The following is a 16,365-nucleotide window of genomic DNA, read 5'->3' as shown; positions in this document are numbered from 1 at the left end:
TAATGCAGTCTTACCAATGCCACTGGCAGCCGCACAAACCCCAAAACATGATAGATCCACCCCCAAGCTTCACAGTTGGCATGGTGTTCTTTCCGTAAAATGCAGTTCCCCTCCCCCCGAACAAACCTTTGGTAAATATGGAGCTCTGTTTTGACTTCATCAGTCCACAGAACTTGTTTCTAAAACTCTAGTGTGACTTGACCAGATGTTCTGTAGCACACTTCAAATGTTAAGCTAAGGTATCCTTCTAATGACACTTTCATAAAAGTTGCTTGCACAATTCTCTGGCATAGCTAACTGTTCATGCAGGTTCTTGGCAGTTCTATGCGGGTTTTGATTTGCCTGAATTACCAGCATACAAGCAGTTCTCTTCCATACAAGCAGAGTCTTCCAGATCTCACCCTGACCTCCACAGTTCCCCTGAACTGCCATTTATTATTAACAGTCATCACTGAAGAAACCGACACTGTTCTTATAGTCCTCTCCTACCTTGTGGCTATTGATTACCTGTGTTTGCAGATCTTTAGACAGTTGCTTAAAGGAAGAGATAAGATAAGATAAGATAGTCCTTTATTAGTCCCGCAGTGGGGAAATTCACAGTGTAGCAGCAGAAAGGGATAGCAGGACACTCAGTTACAAAAATTTGGATAAATAATTTACACTATATACACACAATATAGATAAGAATTAAAAAAGCAATAAACAATATTATCTACAGCAAAAGACTCTTAATTGCACATGGGGGTGGGATATTGCACATAGTATACCCTGAACATGAACATGTGTGTGTAGTTAAGTGTGTGTGTGTGTGTGTGTATGTGGTCCGCTGGGAGCAGTGTTGGTTGTGTAGTCTGACGGCAGCAGGAAGGAAGGACCTGCGATACCGCTCCTTCACACACTTGGGGTGAAGCAGTCTGTCGCTAAACGAGCTGCCCAGTGCTGCCAGAGTCTCATGCATGGGGTGGGAGCTGTTCTCCAGCATGGATGCCAGCTTGGTTGTCATCCTCCTGTCTCCCACCACCTGCACTGGGTCTAAGAAGCACCACCTGCACTGGGTCTAAGAACCCATGTTGAATAAGTGTTACTATTAAATGTATGTAGCTTGAAATTGAAGATGAGCTGATTCAGCTGACTGTTCCCATATTATATATTCTCGCTGTCCAATGAAAAACATATCTCTCCGAAATGGCGACTTTACAGGAGAAGGCCAAAACGGTCTTAACTTTGAATGGAAGTCAATGTAAATTAAGAGTTTATTCCAAGTCATTTTGAGCATTTCTATTGGTCCATTCATCCAGAATTATTTAGACAGTGTCCAGAACAGCTACAGGGTTCAAACCATGGACAAAACCAAAAACAGACAAAAATGGAGATACATGTTTTTCATTGAACAGCAGCGATATATTTGAATTGCTTAGGCCTGGATTGCTAATTAAGGTCTGAGACCATGTCAAATTAAAACTGGAGCCTTCGCGACACTTAGAGTACCTAAACATTTGGGAAACAGAGGCAACACTGAATATTTAGACTTGTTTTAATGTTGAGAAAGGCTGAGTAATTGTGAGTAAATTAGGATTTACTGAAAATGGTATTTTTTATGTTTGATTATCTACACAGGCTTTGTTTCTTTCTTCTTCTTAGTAACTATAACAGCCTGTTCAAATCCAATGGATAAAGAGAGGCTGGAAAAATATGTCAGGACTAAAGCTCTAATAGGAAAAAATCAATTCAAGAAAAATGTGAACATGCAACCACCTCTTATTTCATTTAATGTTGTTTGCTTGAGGTTTTTACTATCACCCCAACTCACCCCAGTTCATTCCACTATATAATTATACACAAAAATCTAGATAAAATAAAAATGTATTATTATATAGATATATAAAAATTAATTAATATATTACGATATATATATAAATTAATTAATATATTATGATATATATATAAATTAATTCATATATATATTAATTAATATTTCTGCATGTATTTATTTCATTTCTATGATTTTTTTATTGCATTTTACTTCACTGAACAAATAAAAGTCCTCAATAAAAGAACTGAAACCCACCTCCTTCCACAACAGTTCCTTCTCCCACAATAGCCCCCCAACCCCACCTGTGCGCCAGTAAACCCTGCCTCCTGCGCTTGGATTGGCTAACGCTATGACGTTTACGGCTCTGGGATTGGCTGTAATCGACAAGCTGCCTGTGAGCATGAGCCAACAGCCAATCCTAGAGCTGAAGGCGTGGCTTGCTGGAAAACGCGTGCGGGGAAGTAAGAGGCCTCGTGCTTTATCTCAAAGAGACATGAGCTGAAATCAGCGCTGAATGACGTTGATTTTTAATGAATTGTCTAATGACTAATTTACCAGTGGTTGTGGCTATAACGGCAAATAGACATTTGCATGAGTCTTTAAATAACTCCAAGATAGTATTGATAAATAAATAGATCGATCGATAGATATATAGATATATAGATAGATAGATATATGATGGCTAGGTAGGTAAATAACTTCATTAATCCTAGACGAATAGTCACGAATTACAGCAGCACAGTGGAAATGGCAATAACACTGGAGCAGATAATAACAAACATTTACACATACAGAGAAATACATATATTTTTTCAATAAATATTGTATCATATTTTATTTTCTGTTTTTATGTTAAGAAATAGAAATAAAAAAAATAAATAAAATAAAATAAATGCCTCCTACGCACTCTTCCGTTTGCTGCAGTCTGAGGGGGGCGCTGTTTCCACTGACGAACACCTCATCACAGAACTGCATCGTTACCTCCGCTGCTAGTTAGCTACCTCAAAGCATCCCAGTTCAGAGCCTCGGACCTGAGCAAATTACAGAAGCAGAAACGGCCAGCCTTTTCCAGGCTAAAACCAGGGAGACATCCTGGAAGGAGCAGGAGCACCGAAGATATGCACAGAGCACGGTTTTTATCTGACACCTGTGATCTGTGAGGAGATGGCCCAGGCGGGGAAAGAGCCCAAGCAGACGAATCGCGTCGTACTAGTCAAGAGGATCATTATGAACGATGACAGCCCGGTAGGAAGAAATACCAGCCGTGTTTAACCTCGCTGCATGTTAGTGGGGTTGTTATTGATCTTCAGGGATGATATAAAACCAAGGTTTTGGCGCGTTGGCTTCGTCGTTGGCTTAGCTACGTGTTTTGCGTAGCGGTGTGAAGATGAGCTCGTTCACTCAGCTAAAGCCCGCAGCCTGGCCGGTGACAGCGCTCACTATTAAACACAGTCCGCGTTAATCGAAGGTCTGGTTAGTTAGTCAGTCAGTCAGCCAGCCAGCTAGCTAGTTAGTTCGCTCATTTGTTGTCTAGAAAACACCAGAATATAAACTGAGCTATTGATGAGTGTCAAAATGAGCGAGTTAGCTGACGTTACACCCCTGGCTAATTGGCTAGCTAGCGCTAGCTAGTCCAGCGCTGTTCCAGTCACCATTTTGAAACTTCGCTCCGCGTTTGTCAGCAAATGTCAGCCAAACGTGCTCACACGTCGAGTGTCAGGTTTTGTCATTAATACATAATGATCTTCAGGAGATATCTAAAGAATATATTTAACGACATTTATCGAGTTATATCCTCTGTTTTGATGTGCGCGCCTTTCTTTTAGCGTTAGCTAGCTAGCTAGGTAGCTAGCATGCTAGCAGCGCTTCATGTTACGTAATACGGACGGAGCTGTGAGCTCTAAACAGAGTGTGTGTGTGTGTGTGTGTGTGTGTGTGTGTGTGTTACGTTTAGTCTGCTCTCATGGCTTAAACCAGCACTGAGTTCCTACATAAATGCATGAAGGTGGTGTGTAACTCCCTCAGTGGTCCCTTGTAGTCTGGATGTTAAGTCTATGGCTGGTCATCATAGTAATAATAATAATAATGGGCCTCATTCACCAATATCTTATTATATCTTACATTTCTTACAGAAGAAAGGCCTGACACAGTCTACATCCCAAACAAATCCCAAATCAAACAGCCTTGGTGCCTGTCAGGATCTTTGTAAAAATGTAGGAAATGCCTTCTTGGGAACGGTTGGTGAAGAAGGCCCATTCATTTCTTCATCAGACAGCTGATGAATGATGTTTCTGGCCTTTAAACGTCAGGACAGCATGTTGTTTTGCAGACAGATGGATTATAATATTCATGTAATGTTCCTGAACTGTTCCTTACCACAGGAGCACTAGAGGGGGATACATGGAGGAGAAGAATCAGGTGTGGAGGATTTTTGACCTTTATCACCTCTTAAAGACTTGTCTTTAACCCACACAACCTGGGGAGCAATTGGGGATCAGGTGCCTTGCTTTAAGGGCATTTCAGTTGTCAGTCGTCAGTTCAGGCACTCGTCCGGTCACAAAGCCCCTTTTCTAACCTCCAGGAGGAACGCTTTCCGTCAACAAACTTGCCTTGTGGAGGTGCATGTCTTCCAAGAGAGCCTAAAACGGGCTCTTTTTGTAGGCTGTCTGCAACCATTATGTAACTGCAAATGCCAAACCGTTCCTTGTCTGTACACAGTACTTTGTGTTTCTTCTTCTCCTTGCCAGATTCAATTCCTAATTTATAGCAGAAGGTGGCATTTATCATTGATGCAAAGATCATATTGGCTTTATTAATTGCGTTTTTAGGTAAAATCAGGGGAGATGACCGATGGGTTGGGAGAGAGTCCCAACCACGCAAAGTGCATGTTGGGTTTATGCAACTTGTTTGCTGAGACTGAATAAATTTTAGCAAGTGCTACAAGTTCACACTTTGGTCAACGCAAGCCTAGCTTGGATTGAGAGAGTGTAGAGCTGGGGATCTTGCCCAAGGACTTCTTATAGCTTGTTCAGCCATTCTGATTTCAGGAAAACTCATATAGATAACATCTGAGTATAAGAAAGGTTGACTTTTTCTGCAATCACTTGGTCATAATGTTTTGGATGTTTCTGTTGAGTGATTTGGTGGCCTAAGCTGTCTGTTCTGTCTACCCTGTAATTATGTTTTTAAATAACTATCTTCCAGGACAGGTTCTGAGATGCTCCATTCCTACATTCAGTGGCTCAATCCTTTGTCTGTTTTTTGTGGCAACAGCTGTTTCCCAAGCAGGAATGCATCACAACTGACAAGTGAACAGGGCAGTCAGAATAATGACCACTGGTTGTGACTTCTGATGTTGATAATTGTTGTTGTCTGTGTCTCAGATGCAGCAGGGAATTGGGAAACCCAGTGTCTATCATGCCGTGGTCGTCATCTTCCTGGAGTTCTTTGCTTGGGGTCTGCTTACAACTCCAATGCTTACAGTAAGTCTCGCCTTTCTCTTTACTTCTCACTCACTCAACTCACACAATCATTTAATTGTAAGGCGTCTTCATAAAGATTGCTTTTTGACACTTCTTTCCATTTCTTTTAGGTTTTACATGAAACTTTCCCACAACACACGTTCCTGATGAATGGCCTTATTCAGGGAGTGAAGGTGAGAGATAAGTGTAGGAATTATTTTTGGTGGCTTGTGTCCTAACCTAGATTCGCTCTCTTGGCTGAATGACTGTGATTTGTGTCACCAGGGCCTGCTGTCTTTCATGAGCGCTCCATTAATTGGTGCTTTATCAGATGTCTGGGGCAGAAGATCATTCCTGTTGGTCACAGTGTTCTTCACCTGTGCCCCTATCCCTCTGATGAGGCTCAGCCCTTGGTATGTCTTTTTCATTTCTCTCCCACAAATTTCTCTCTCACACCTGTCCTTCCTCTCTTCTCTTTTTACTTCAGGTCAACGAGTGATACATTTAAATTAGAAATGCTGGGTCGATAATGTTTACTGATATTTATGCCTCTGTATATTAACTGAGACAGTGTTGTGGCCTTGTGATGCCAACAACCACCAGTAGCACTTTATCTTGGTGGACCCTCATAGATGCTTTATTAGATGATCAGCCTTTCTTTACCTAATATTCACTTTAATATCTATTAACTTCAACTGAACTCTTAAATAAAGGCAACATACTCTGCTAAATTAACCCTAAAAAAACTTAAACCTAACTGTAATCCTGTTGAATTCCAACAAGTTAACCATTTCAGCATCTATAGATAATCTATAGGACAGGGATGTCCAGTCTGCAGTGTGAATCTGATACCAGCACACCTCAACTGTGGGAAAATTTGGAGACCAACTGATTAAACAAGTGTTTAAGAGTCAGGTGTTTCCATCTTGGACAAGATAAACACCTGCGGCCACACACCAGCCCTTTTCAGATATGTTTGAGCATCTGTGCTATAGAGGACCATCAAAATAAAGTGTGGCTCTGCTAATTAATTTTTTTAGCATCCCCCCAGTGTTACCAACTCGGCCAGTTTGCATTGCTTTGCATGTAGTTACCGATTAGTATCCCTTAGAGTGTAATAAAAGCCAGGGAGCATAAGAGGTTAAAACAAGCTCAATGGGTGTGACGCGTGGTTCATTTAGCGATAGGAGAAGTAGCATGCATTATTAAAATGAAGTTTAGAATCCTGACGCTGGCCTACAGAGCCATGGAATGGACCAGCCCTTCCGTACTTGATGGCAATGGTCAAAGGCTGATCAGTACCAAGAGCCGCACCAGCTTCAAGTACGGCTTGGCTTGACCCACAGAAGACAAACGTCCAGACTTCTTTCTGTTGTGGCACCAAAGTGGTGGAGCGAACTTTCGCAGGCTGTCCGAACAGCGTTGCTTGCTACTTGGGCGAAGTGTGGTGTAGAGTACTGTGGTCTCCATACTGACTTTTGTGTTTAGTAGTGTCTAAGCTTAGAGGTTTCTTTTGGATCCTAGTCAATACAAACTAGCTAAGGATTTCTAGCTAAGAAAGTAAACAGTGGAGCGCTTTTGTAAGTTGCTCTGGATAAAAGCGTCTGCCTTAAAAAAAGGTCTTAAATGTAAATGAATACTATGATTGCGTTGTCTCATATTGGCCCATGTCTTATATTATTTGATTTAAGATCAGCTATAAATACAAAGTAGAAAAAAGGATGAGCATCTACTAGCATGTGTGCTAGCCTCGCCGTCTTACAGGGATTGGTTTTGTAAAGTTAAGTAGGAACCTTGGATCACTTTTTAATTTTGAAATGATAAATAATAAGTGTATGTAGTGTTATTGCTGTTCTGATATGGTTGTTATTATGTTAGCATCAGTTATTAGTATTAATAATTACTATTATTATTTTAAAGGTTGTGATGTCATCTTTACTGCACAGCCATTGAGAATGCTGTGAGTCATGACATGGCTAAGCTAGACATGGTTGTTCTTGTAACACTTATTCAGAGCAATGTTCTATGGTAGGACTCTTAAGACAACCATGGCACTCTACTGTCCATCTGAGTGAGTAATTAGCGCGCACAACAGTCTTTTAAAAGAACAAAAATGGCCACTATGGGATCCGCTCATGCTTCAGTTATCGGTTGTAATTACTGACCGTAATTTTGGTGTTGAGCTGCTAATAATAAAGATATTTTCCCATTTAAATGTAAATGTTGGCCATATATTTGTTGTTATTGTTTTTTGTTCACATTACTTCTGTCAGTTACTGTAAATGACTACTAATTTTATTTGATCTTTTATTCACAGGTGGTACTTTGCCATGATTTCTGTGTCTGGTGCCTTCTCTGTCACCTTCTCAGTCATCTTTGCATATGTAGCTGACGTTACGGAGGAGCGAGAGAGGAGCACTGCATATGGACTAGTAAGGAGCTTTCCTGATCCTGTAGGCTGTTTCTATAGAAGGATGAAGTGATGTGTGTGTGTGTGTGTGTGTGTATGTATGTAATATATATATATATATTTCATGCATGTTAAGCGCTTCTTTTAAAGGACTATATCCGGTCTTGCTGACCTATCTAGCTGAACCTGAAATTTGGGTGGTTTGATTTGCTTTGCTTTTTTTGTCATTTACTTTGAGTTAATTATTTGAGGAGCCTTTACTTTGTCTGTTGCATTCCTAATTCTCATATAATCCTTACTCAGGTCTCAGCCACATTTGCAGCAAGCTTGGTAACAAGTCCTGCTATTGGGGCCTACCTCTCCACAAACTATGGGGATAATTTGGTGGTGCTGGTGGCTACTCTCGTCGCCCTGGCTGATATTTGCTTCATACTGTTGGCTGTCCCGGAGTCCCTGCCAGAGAAGATGAGGCTGAACACCTGGGGAGCCCCCATCTCCTGGGAGCAGGCAGATCCGTTTGCTGTAAGAGTATATATATATATAAATATAAAAAAACACACAGATCTGAACAAACCCCTTCACTATACTGGACACGTGTCCAGTGCTGTGTACTGATTTGTAATTTTGTTGCAGTCTTTGAGGAAAGTGGGGAAGGACACTACTGTTCTGCTCATCTGTATAACAGTGTTCCTGTCCTACCTGCCGGAGGCAGGCCAGTACTCCAGCTTCTTCCTCTATTTAAGACAGGTGAGTCTATTGCCTCTAAGTGTGGTTTGGAAAGATCAGGCTGTCTTCATTAAAACTGTTATCAGTTGCCAGTGTGTGTAATGAGACTGGACCTGTCAATAAGCCTAATGTTGAGATGTGCTCAGACTTAAAATTTCTGGAAACTGTTTTTCACAAAGGTGGAGTAATAGCAGCAAAACACAAATGACTGTGAGGTTTACTGCTTAATGTGGCAATTTGTCAGATTACCACTCAATATCTGACAAACAAAGCTCTAAACCCTTCACTTAACCTAAATCTAAAATACCTGAAAACCTGGAGTGCATATCATCGCTGTCCAATGGTTGCTATCTTTACAGGAGAAGGCAAAAATAAACTCTGAATGGAAGTCAAGGTCTAAAAAAAGTTTATTCTATTATTCTTTAGTTATTTAGAGCATTTATAATGTTCTCTTGGTTCAACCATGGAGAAAACAAAACGGACAAAAATGGAGATGCATCGTTTTCATTGGACAGCAGCCATATACACTTTCATAACTACCACAATGCACAGCATTATTCCTCATTCAGTCTCTGTATTGTAGTAACCTCTCGTCTCCTTTAGCTGTGCTGCCCACAACTGTGGTGTGGTGACTAATGGGCAGTACTGGTCGTACTAGACAAATTAGCATAACTGTGGGAAGTTTAATTTTTGTGTTTGGGTGTTTAGAGTTTGTAGAGTTTTTGTCTCTCGTCCTCTGAGCTCTAATGAGTACTTTTTTAATGCAAGTACAGATGCTCCCAGAAATGCACTCTAAGCTAAAATGGTTCTATGTAGTACAATTAACCTCCAGTTCTTATTGTGTTAAATTGACATTTTCATTCACAGAACCATCTACAAGACATCTACAAAAAACACTTAATCATTCAAAGAGTCTGTTTGAGTCTGAGTTGTCATGGGTCTGTTCTGTAAAGCACCATTGCATTTTTATAGGGGAACCATGGGCTCTTTATATATGAGGTGGGGTGGTGGTCGTCCAACATCCTGACCTCACTAACGCTCTTGTGGCTAAGAGATGAAAATGGTTTTGTAAAAATGAATGTTGACTGGTTTTGGATGCAGAAAATCACCAAGCATCATAAATGACCTTGACAGGGGTTAAAAAAGTAAAATGTAAGCTATGGGCCCATATAAATAATGTGTTGAGACACACAGCCATGTGTGGTGATGATACTAATGTTATTAAATGGTAGACCTGTTTCTCATTGTGTGAGCAGCGTGTCTGCAGAATATTAGATTCCTTTGGCTTCAGTTTAGCTCAGCATCAGGCTATTATTTGTCAAACCCAGTTCATTTGGTTGTGTCCTGACAGCGCCTGTGAGCAGTGATACAGCCCTTCTCCTCCATCTCTCTTTCTCTTTCTCTTTCTCTATCTCACAGGTCATTAACTTCTCACCCACTACAATCGCTGTGTTCATCGGGGTGGTGGGGATCCTCTCTATCGTGGCCCAGGTATTTAATTGAAAAATTTCTCTGCTGGACTGCATTACGTTTGTGTGTGTGTGCATGTGACTGATTTTGTGTTGCCTCTTTGTCTAAGCTGGTAAGTTTTTAATAAACTGGGGCTGTAATTAAATTGCTTCCTTTTTAAAGTGTTCACTGATGGCCTAATATTGCACAAGGTAAACTTAATGTTGCACTCAGTGCGGGAGGGTGGGGTTGGGGTGGTGTGGTGGAGGGTTCTTTTAGGATGTATGTGCGGATATCGGTTTGAATAGTGCTGTTCAATAAACCTATTTGGGAAAAGGCTATTTGAATAACACTGCAGTGATACAAGAGGCTATGAACCATGACTGTAAATGAAGCGAAGAGTTTGATGATGGATGTGTGCACTTACAGTTCTGCAGCAGTTTTCAGTTATCAGGCAGCACAGCGACATACATTAGCATTATAGGGTGCCATCTGTGTTACTCTGGGATATTCGGTGGCTTTGCATAGCATGAGCTGGCAAGTACAGAACCAGTGCCTTTGTGCTTCATCCATTTATATCTTCCTAGAGAATTTTCTTAAATTTGTTCTTGAGAAAGGTCCTGACGCAAAGTCTACGTCTCTGCTCCAATGAGGGATCCCATTGTCCTCAGAAATGGAGCAAATCCCAAATAAGAAAACATTGTTGAATATTCAATAAAAGAGTAAGATGTGGGTTTTAAGAAGGCCTTTCTTAAAAACGGTTGGTGAACGAGGCCCGTTGTTCTGCTGTTTCTGCTTGCATTCAGTTTTATGGTCATAATTGCTATATACATCTGACCTAATAATGTCTTGTTTCTTACCCGAGTATCTAACACTACAGTATTTATACTGTACTTTCAGAATGGTAAGCACTTGTTAGTTTGCACTGCACACTAAAGCAGTCTTGACCTCCCGGCAGACGCTGTTTCTCACTCTGCTAATGAGGACCATCGGGAACAAGAACACTGTTCTTTTGGGGCTAGGATTCCAGATCCTCCAGCTTGCGTGGTATGGCCTTGGGTCCGAACCATGGTGAGTAATGCGTTCTCTTCAGGCCAGATCAGATTAGAGTTCCTTCCAATATGGCTCGGCATGCTTTTTCAAATGGAGGGGGGGAAAAAAAAATGTGGCGGAGGAGTGAGGCCGGGCTTGTGCGAATGTGCGTTGAGAGGCCTACCTTGATCTGAAGCGAAGGCGTCCTGAAGTGACCACTGTGGTCTGATGTCTTTGTCCGTGCCGTTTAGGATGATGTGGGCAGCTGGAGCCGTGGCTGCCATGTCCAGCATTACTTTCCCTGCAGTGAGCGCCCTCGTGTCTCGCAGCGCTGACCCAGATCAACAAGGTGAGATCGCACTCCTGTGGCCATATGAGTTTAGACTGATGTAATAGAAAATTGGGTAGTGTAGCGTTACATGCTACAGTAGTGTTCTAACTAACTCTGGAATCCTGCGTTCTCTTAGGGCTAGTGCAGGGAATGATCACAGGCATCCGAGGCCTCTGTAACGGGCTGGGTCCAGCGCTGTACGGCTTCATTTTCTTCCTCTTCAACGTCGAGCTGAGTGGGATTGCACCAATCCAGGCTGACTATGCCATCCCTCTTCAGACGCCGAATGAGGTAAGTATTTGTTGGAGAATACAAGCTATTGGAGATTAGTTATTTGGAATAGCCAAATACACTTGAATAATTCTAAAAGGATTTGAATCTTTGTTAGATTATGTACAAATGTTTTAGTGCCCTGTGAAAATTAGAGCTTAGATCTCCTTATCTGGCCTGCAAGGGTTTATTAAAGCAGAAACTATAATGTAAGAGTGTATACACATACATTTCATACAAAAAATTCATTAAAACATCTCCAAAACTCATTATTTATTATTTATAGTTATCATCCACCACCTGTTTTGGTAAATCAGTGCTTAATGGCTGTAAATCAGGTGAGCTGGTGTTAGAATTGAACACAGCCACGCACTGGCTGGAAGCGTCCAGGAGAAACCTGGAACCAAGCTTTGTTTGTCAGACTAGCTCACAAGATCTCTGCTAGTTTCTTCAAAAGGAGAAATTCTTGTTCCTTTTTTTTACTTTATTTATGTTTACTGCATTTGTTCTAGTGTTTACAGTAAAAACTCTCTTATTGCTGAGATAAATGATTTAAAGTAATGTGTGATTATATGCCTTTAACATCTACAAGATCTTCATTAACCATTGGTTACCTCATAGCACTGATTCTGTTAACGTGGCCATGTTTGGCCCATTCAGACATTACTGTCAGTCTCCAATTACTATCTTGAGGCCATGGACTGATACTCAAGCGATTTGTGAACGCCTCCCCTATCTTATTTTCCAGCACATGATAGTCCCAGGCCCACCTTTCCTGCTGGGAGCGTGCACAGTGCTGGTGGCGTTCCTCGTGGCGCTCTTCATCCCCGAGCACCAGCCAGCGTCCGCAACGACGTTCCAGGAGCGCAAGGGCAGCGGCAGCCTGGCCGGAGCCCACGTCAACACTCCGCTGCCGGGCAGCGACGAGGACTTTGAGCCTCTGTTGGAGGACAGCACTGTGTGACTGCTCGCCCTCTTAAGCCCTAACGAGTCAAAAAGACAAAACCGGGCACCCCCGTAATCCTTCCCCTTGCCTTCCTTTCCGCCAGCCTTCAGAACCATGAAGCAGTTCCTATGCCCCTCCCTCCCTCAAACCTCTCTGGAGAATTATTTTTTTGTTATTTATTTATTACTCTTTGATTTTCTTTTTATATCAAGAACAGGTTTATTGCCTAAATCTTGAGCGTTTGGAACCAAAGTTTTTTTTTTTTTTCTTCAACTCTGTTTCGCCACAGCATACCTAAATAAATTCACAAAGGGCTTGATGACAAGCGGAAATGGACGCGCTGTAGCTGAAGTGGATTAGACTTGTGGAAAACCTCAGATTTGAGTGGCATTGGAGGGCCTCGGGTTTGTGAGGTTGGATCTCTGAATGTGTACAGATGAGATTTTGAGTCAGGTTTAATGGGCAAAGTGCAGTAAAGTGAATGAGTTGCTTGAGTTGAGACTTCATTGATCCTATGGTTACTGCTCAGACCTTTGGTGGGCTTTTTTTTTGTGTGTTTTTTCAGACCACTATTTTTTTTTTTTCTTCTTTTAGTTAACAGAACTCTGGTGTTTAAATGTACATTTATCATATTCTGGACTAAGAGCCATGAGATTAGTGCGAGATTACTTTAAAGAGACGTTCATCTTACTTACGAGAGAGTTTCTGTTAACAAGCCTTAAAGTTGTTACATATCTAGTGAAGAATGGCTGGAGGAGTTTATTATTTATTAACAGTTCAGTTGGAGTGACGTTTCGTAGCATTTCAACGTAGAGGGGTTTGTGCAGTGTTTGGACGTTGTTATTGCCATGCCCTCAACATAAATTTTCTTCAACCTTATTATTATTATTATTATTATTATTATTATGCTTCTTTGTTTTTAACTTTAGCAACAGGTCAGACAATTGGTGCTAATAGAATTGCTGAGCCTGACATAGATACTGTGAGCGACGTTTAAGGTTATCATACAGTAAAAGCTTGTCGCAAGCGTTTCTTGTTGAGCTGCAGACAAAGCCTTTAGGCAGATTAAAGTTTCTATGCAGAAATTCTGGCTTTTTAAAAATTATTTATTCTTTTGGCGCTTGCAGGTTGCTGTTTTTTTTTAACTGATTTTTAACAAAAGCTGTAAAAGTGGTTTCGTTGTTCAATACTTTTAAAAGAACATTGCTTGGAGTAAAATTTTTTTTTTTTTTAAGTTGTTTTTATACTTTGGAAGAACAGTGATGGCAGTGTTTGTGTCTATTGGAAATCTTTGCACACTTGCCTTTAGCTAAATTCCATTATCCAAGTGTATCGCAAGCTACCTCATTTTTATTTTTTATTTTTTTTGAGGTTCTGAGTCTCTGAATTTGAGTTTTTTTGGTATAGCCATACCCAATTCTTTTGTTCAGAGGATCAATCCCTAAAACAGTGAAGATTGTTTTTCTTTTATTAAAGGACTGATATGAACATATTTTCTCTAAGGCCACTTATAGATGCATTCCATTTGTACACAGGACTGAAGTGAAGTGGGTTACTTGCCAAGTACAGCTATTGCACACTTTTTTCCCCCTTTTTTTCTCCTCATGATTTCCAAATGGATGCATACAAAGGATGCTTTGTTTTGAATCAGTGCATCATTCTTTTTCAACCCAAATTCGGGAAAATGGGAAAATTAGTCATTATTTTTTATTTACTCGTATATGAATCTGATGCCATTTTTGTTTTTTCTCTAATTTTACATCTTCTACCAAATTTTGAATGCCAATTACTCAAGTCCCATTCTTGTGAACTTCTCCCATCACCAGCAATGCCCTCAACACTAGTAGGGTAACATGTAAAGCCATCAGCTCATCCCTGACCAATTGTGCAATCTTGCAGACTTTGGCTTCCTGCTTCCTCCAGCGATCTACTGATAGTGGCACCGTTGATTTGGTTTTATGCCCAAATCAAAAATAAGAACAAGGGCCCGACTTGTTCGACTTGGATCTGGATCTGGAAGTTTACTGTCTTGTTAGGCTCATTCTGTTTTGCCAGCCTTGATGATAAGTCTTGGTGCTTCATGGCTTTCATCTAAAAGTATGTCATATTTAACTTTATTCTGTGAGTTTCAAAAAAACTCAGCATCAGATTCATAAACAAGTAATGTGTGACGTCAAGTGACGTCATGTCATTTTCCCGTTGTGGATTCTCAACTAAATATGGAACGATGGATAACACTAATTATGCTTTCAGCATTCCCAAACAGAGCAGTCTGCATGTGCTCAGATTTCTTGCAGTTGTTATTAAAGTACCATGGGGGTATTTGTTGTTTTGAGCACCCACGGGGGTCATGATGATCTGGAACTGTGAATGAAGACCCCCTTTTTCTTCCGTCTGACTTGTTGCATTTCGATTTCTAGCATTCCAGCCCAGCATGTCACAGCAGTCATCTTCACTCACCCGTGCGTCACGGTCGTCCTTCACTATGGGGCGCTGTTGCTTTGCAGTTTTTTCACAAAAACCTCTGTCGTTCTCTCTCCACCACGTTTCACCTTGTGTTGAGGTTTGAAACCATTTGCGATGAGTGGACCACTGCGTCCCACCGCAGACTTTTGTGTGTTTTGGGAAGAGTTTGCAAACCCGCTGTGGACGACTGGATGTCTGTAGAACTGGCAGTCGATTCCTTGGGCGTGTGTGCGTATGTGTGTGTGTGTGTATATATAGGACCTGTAGTGCACAGCCTGTAACAGTTACTATGACCATGTAATATAAAAATGATGGTAATATTAAGTATTTTAAGATTGTAAAGTATTGTACATGTATTGAAATAGTATTAACGGAGTATATTAAATGTTGCTAGAACCTGCTATATTTTTGGAACAGATACGCTGGCCACTCATATCTGGAAAGCTCCCAGTCTCTGACGCAGGGTTTCTTTTTGTAGGATCGGCAGAGACGACTCATTTCACCAGCTCTTATCTAAATACGGCTTTTACAGAGACTGAAAAAAAGCCCCCTGTTTTGCAAATGGGGGCTGTGGGAAGGTGGGGGGCGTTTCCAGCTGTCGGTTGAATATTTGTGTTACGATTTCTGCAATTCTCATCTTTTCAAGAGGAAACACAAATGTGCCTAAAATGTAAACCATGTTCATTTTTTTTAAAGTACCTGAAAAACGGGAGTGTAAATACTGCGTACATGGAACAGCTTTTTTGTTGCCAGCAAAATAATAATAATGATGATGATGATGATGATGATGATCTGTACAGCAACTTCTGTATTTATTGTAACGTCTTGATGGAGTCTGGTTAGTAGGCGTAATTGTTGAATAAAGAGGAGGTTGAAGAGAATGACGTGATGCTGTGGTTTGTTTCCTCCTGTTCGCCACCAGGGGGAGCTGTGGTGCTGCAGAGTTTCTAATCTGGCCATTCAGAACCTTCCATGTAGTCTCCTTGTGCATGTAGATGACGTATGCATTGCTTTTCTTGTTTTGTCTTTTCCCCTTGTGTCTATGTTCCTTGAAAGACTGCTCATGCATCACTTTCACACCTCTGTGTGAGTGTATATACCACCCCATTACATACTTACCCATGTTTCCATGCTCTCCGCAGGGCCGAGCAGAAACAGTTCAGAGCTGATATAAAAGGTTAAACAACTTCTCCCCCCCCCTGTGCACAAAGCGTAGAATAAGCCAGTTTCCGCGCCTGAATTCAATGGTGTAAGCTGTAAAGCAGTCCAGCTTCGGCATGTGACCAGAATTATGACCAGCACTAACCCTCTCTGCCCTCTGGATGGCAGTGTAGCTGTAGCACAGTGGTGTGCGAAATATAGCAGCACACTGAACTGCACATAGATCTGATGAGGACGCCTCTGGCCATTTAGTGCCTGAAAAATAATACCCCAAGCTGCTGGTGGGGGTAGGAAAACACT

At 41.2% G+C, this 16,365-nt stretch overlaps 1 protein-coding gene across 1 annotated transcript; it reads left to right on the top strand.

Moving 5' to 3' along the window:
• Positions 1 to 2,770: 2,770 nt before the first annotated feature.
• mfsd14ba (major facilitator superfamily domain containing 14Ba) lies at positions 2,771 to 15,785 on the top strand. The gene is made up of 12 exons (XM_072658670.1): positions 2,771 to 3,058; positions 5,197 to 5,295; positions 5,406 to 5,468; positions 5,560 to 5,687; positions 7,592 to 7,706; positions 7,988 to 8,206; positions 8,318 to 8,431; positions 9,830 to 9,901; positions 10,818 to 10,930; positions 11,143 to 11,240; positions 11,359 to 11,513; positions 12,241 to 15,785. Exons 1-12 carry the CDS (start codon positions 2,978 to 2,980, stop codon positions 12,454 to 12,456), a joined length of 1,473 nt encoding a protein of 490 aa, XP_072514771.1. The 5' UTR covers positions 2,771 to 2,977; the 3' UTR covers positions 12,457 to 15,785.
• Positions 15,786 to 16,365: the final 580 nt, after the last annotated feature.

The sequence above is a fragment of the Salminus brasiliensis genome, chromosome 16, assembly GCF_030463535.1.
Source record: "Salminus brasiliensis chromosome 16, fSalBra1.hap2, whole genome shotgun sequence".
Lineage (NCBI taxonomy): Eukaryota > Metazoa > Chordata > Actinopteri > Characiformes > Bryconidae > Salminus > Salminus brasiliensis.
The sequence above is the reverse complement of the archived record's forward strand: the minus strand, read 5'-3'. Positions and strand labels throughout refer to the sequence as shown.